Raw genomic sequence first — 3,434 nt, 5'->3', positions numbered from 1 at the left:
AAACATGAATGATTTTGACTCCTCTGCCGACGGGTCCAGGACGTCTTATCATGGACCTTCTACCAGCATGACCCACCAGGGACCCTGACACTCTGCAGACTGTAAGGCGCCCTCTGCATCCTTAATGCAACCATAGGGAACGTCTGCAGAGCCCTGCAGAGTCCTTTTATTTTCTCTAAGATGTTCATCCAGTGTGAAAAGCTGCAAGATTTATTATCACAAACTTTCAAAAATAATAAAGCTGTAATTTTCCTCATCCTGCCTTCAGTGTTTGTTTTGTGTGAACATGAAAAATAATAATCAATAAAACACTAGTTTTATTTTTTGGCTTCAACATCTGGATGTGATCTTTGAACAAGACGACTTACATCATGATAGAGGATCTTTGTTTCTGTGAAGTGCAGTCCTTTAGGCAGCGGGAGGAAGACTCCGTCAGCAAACCATCCTGCAAACACAGACGCCTCAGAACACGCCTAAAATTTACATTTGCTTCTGTTCAGGTGGGATTCAGCAGGTTTGCTCTTACTCTTCATAAACCCTGAGATCTCTTTGCTTAAACCCTTCTTCTCCTGTGGCAGAAACAAACACACACAGTTATTGTTTTTTTCTTGTTAGAAACAAAGATGCTGTGAACGTAAAGAGGCTCAGAAACATCGCAGCTGTTTTCTTACCAAAAAAAATCCAGGAAGAGATTGAATTTCACACCTGCAAAAACAATCACACTAAGTTTATTTCACTTCTGCAGAATTTCCCATTAACTATGATAAAAAGTGTGCATCTCAGTGTGTGTTCTGCGTTTTTACTGCGGATCTTTGGAGACCAGAACCAGACGGCTTCCACTGAGGTCCACCTTCATCGGCAGCTGACACTTCTGTTAGGAGGGAAACATGGCGGCTAAGGATGATGCTCAGCAGTAGACATTTTCAGGGGCAGGTGCTCGGGTTGGAAGAAGGGAATCTTATACGTCGCATGTAGCCGCTAACAGCCAAACATGCTTAACGATCTTCCACAGGTAGCAATGCAACATTGGTGTCTTGATTTGACTGCATATATATATAAAACAATTTGCAGATGAACTAAGATTTAGATTTAAAATGTGAAAAAAAATGTCTTATTTAGAGTACATAAATGTAATAATCTTATTTTAATGTTAAAAAATCTCATTCCACTGACAGATCTTCTTATTTTCCAGTTCAAATTATGGACAAATGCAGTTATTTTCAGAAAATATTACATATTTTCAGGTAATTTTTTGCAGTCCAAGACAACACAGAAATTAAAAATGCAGCTTAATCAACACCCTACTTTAACTGAATACAACTTTATTAAAGATATTTTTATGAATTGTGAATATTTGGTCTTATGTTTGCTTTTAAATTAAATCTTTAACAGGCAAAAATTAACCAGTGTGCCTTAGCTGTCATAAAAAAGTCAAATAGATGTCATCAGGGAGACCCTGACAGGGATGATTACAGCAATTCAATAATTACACCTATGAGATGCTTTTAGTTATATTTTTTTATTTTGTAATTTAATCAAAGAGTTGCGTTTTAAACCGTTCCTTACCGTCTGGTAGAGGCCATTAAAGATGCTAAACTATGAACTAACCAGGTGGTGAAGGAGGTAAATACACTCGTTTAGTAACCTGGACGGTTAGCTGGCCCGTCACCATGGAAACGCTCTATGGAGGCGGTGCTACACGTCTCCTGGGGTGTAAAAAGTAAAAAACGAAAAATGATTTTAGGAGGGCACTTATTTTGTCCAGAGGTGAAAAGGGCAGGTGCTCTAGCGCCCCCTAGTGTCTATCTGTGCACATCCCTGATGCTCAGCCATGTTGCTTTATTTCCTGACCGGTAGTTTTGTGTCAGGATTATCACTAAGGAACCCCGTCCGTATTTTGGGGTTTTAAAATGAAGCAGAAACTTTAAATCGACCTCATTTCCACCATTTTACTAAATAAGCTGATTAGTCCTTAAAGACGATGAACGATACAAAAAATAAGCATGTTTTAAATAGGTATGACAAACACAAAGGCTGTTTCTCTATATCTGTACTTGTGCGTTCTTGTGAAATGACATCAGCCTCTGCACTGTTCCAATTCACAAGAACAGCAGACCGAGAACTGACAAAATCCCTGGATGTTTTTCTGGCCCCTCCCTCTTTACCCAGCATGCATCAGAGCACATTTTATCGCTACCCAATCCGTACCATCAGCTCATTGGCTCATGTGCCAGTAGATTTTCATCCAGGTCGCCATAAATACCGTAATTATGGTACTAAAAGTACTTATTTAATCGGACATGATCAGTGTAGTCCAACAAGATATGATTAAACCATGTTTATCTCCATCTTAGGGGTTTGTCTTTCTTTATATTACTACTATACCACTACTATACATTACTACTATACCACAGATGAGTGATAAAAGGATATTAACCTTTAATTCATTATGTTTTTCTACGCTTACTATGTTTAGGGAGGAAAAAATGTAATTTAAATTTTTACAAAGTTAAATCGAGGGATCTGGATCTGGTTTGTAATCTCCTTTTATTTGAGCAGCCATAGGCGGAATAAAAGTCGGGCATCCTGAGAGGAAGCTCAGGAAGTTTGCTGTCAATACAGAATCTAAATTATTGGATCATTTAGTTGGCCCCATGTAAACCGTGAAACTGTTTTGCATTCAGCCAATTTATCTGGAAATCTTTGAGAGTTCACCGGATTCTGAGCGTCTAAATTCATATAGTAGGATTAGCCTCAGTTGGGGTCTATCGTTTCTGACAGCAGCCTGGTCTGACCTAATATGGCTGCTCTGTTGGCATGCCTCTCACCCGATGATGGGGTCTACCTGTGTCTATGGTACAGATTGGGGAGTGGCAGATGTTCTCCAGACTGACAGCTGTCCCAGCAAGCACTGCGGACACTGCGGTCCATTTACTGATTTAATGCGTAATTAAAAAGCAGACATCCGAGACTAACCTCAGCCAGGGCTAACGTTATCCCTCCTGCAGCAGCTTTCTCACAGCGTAGCCGTGTGTGAAGTACCGCTGGTTCTGATGGAGGTTTGATTGTTATATTTGGCAAAATGTTCATTTTCATTTAGCACTGCTGCCTTGCAGCAAGAAGGTTCCAGGTTCGATTTTAGTCCATACTCACGTTTTTGTGTATTGAGAAACGGCCAAAGTAAAGCATAATGTACAGTTTCATTTTTACAAATGAATTATTTATTTTTGAATAAATGTTTTTTAGTTTACCACACGGCTGAGATTTCCTCTATCCACAGACAGCGCGGTACCCTCTGCGTTGACCGCCAACCCGTTCCCAGTGATCCTGATGGTAGGAGCTGCGGTCAGGTTCATTATAACTGGACCCTTTGGTTAGAACAGATCCAGCGTTACAACAGAGAGAAAACACAGCGATTCATCTGTTTTAATGAG

The 3,434-nt window shown here is 40.0% G+C and overlaps 1 protein-coding gene across 1 annotated transcript in view; it reads right to left on the bottom strand.

Moving 5' to 3' along the window:
• Positions 1-1,637: 1,637 nt before the first annotated feature.
• LOC107104755 overlaps positions 1,638-3,434 on the bottom strand; it is a gene marked incomplete at its 5' end in the record, with an annotated part of 13,729 nt that continues 11,932 nt past the window's right edge. The window contains 2 exons of the mRNA XM_015404842.1: positions 1,638-1,706; positions 3,252-3,368. Coding sequence (XP_015260328.1) covers positions 1,638-1,706; positions 3,252-3,368 — 186 coding nt within the window. The remainder of the gene's footprint in view (positions 1,707-3,251; positions 3,369-3,434) is intronic.

Source organism: Cyprinodon variegatus, unplaced genomic scaffold (genome assembly GCF_000732505.1).
Source record: "Cyprinodon variegatus isolate N-32 unplaced genomic scaffold, C_variegatus-1.0 Scaffold1873, whole genome shotgun sequence".
Taxonomy (NCBI): Eukaryota; Metazoa; Chordata; class Actinopteri; order Cyprinodontiformes; family Cyprinodontidae; genus Cyprinodon; species Cyprinodon variegatus.
Note: the sequence above shows the minus strand (reverse complement) of the source record. Positions and strands in the feature narration are given on the sequence as shown.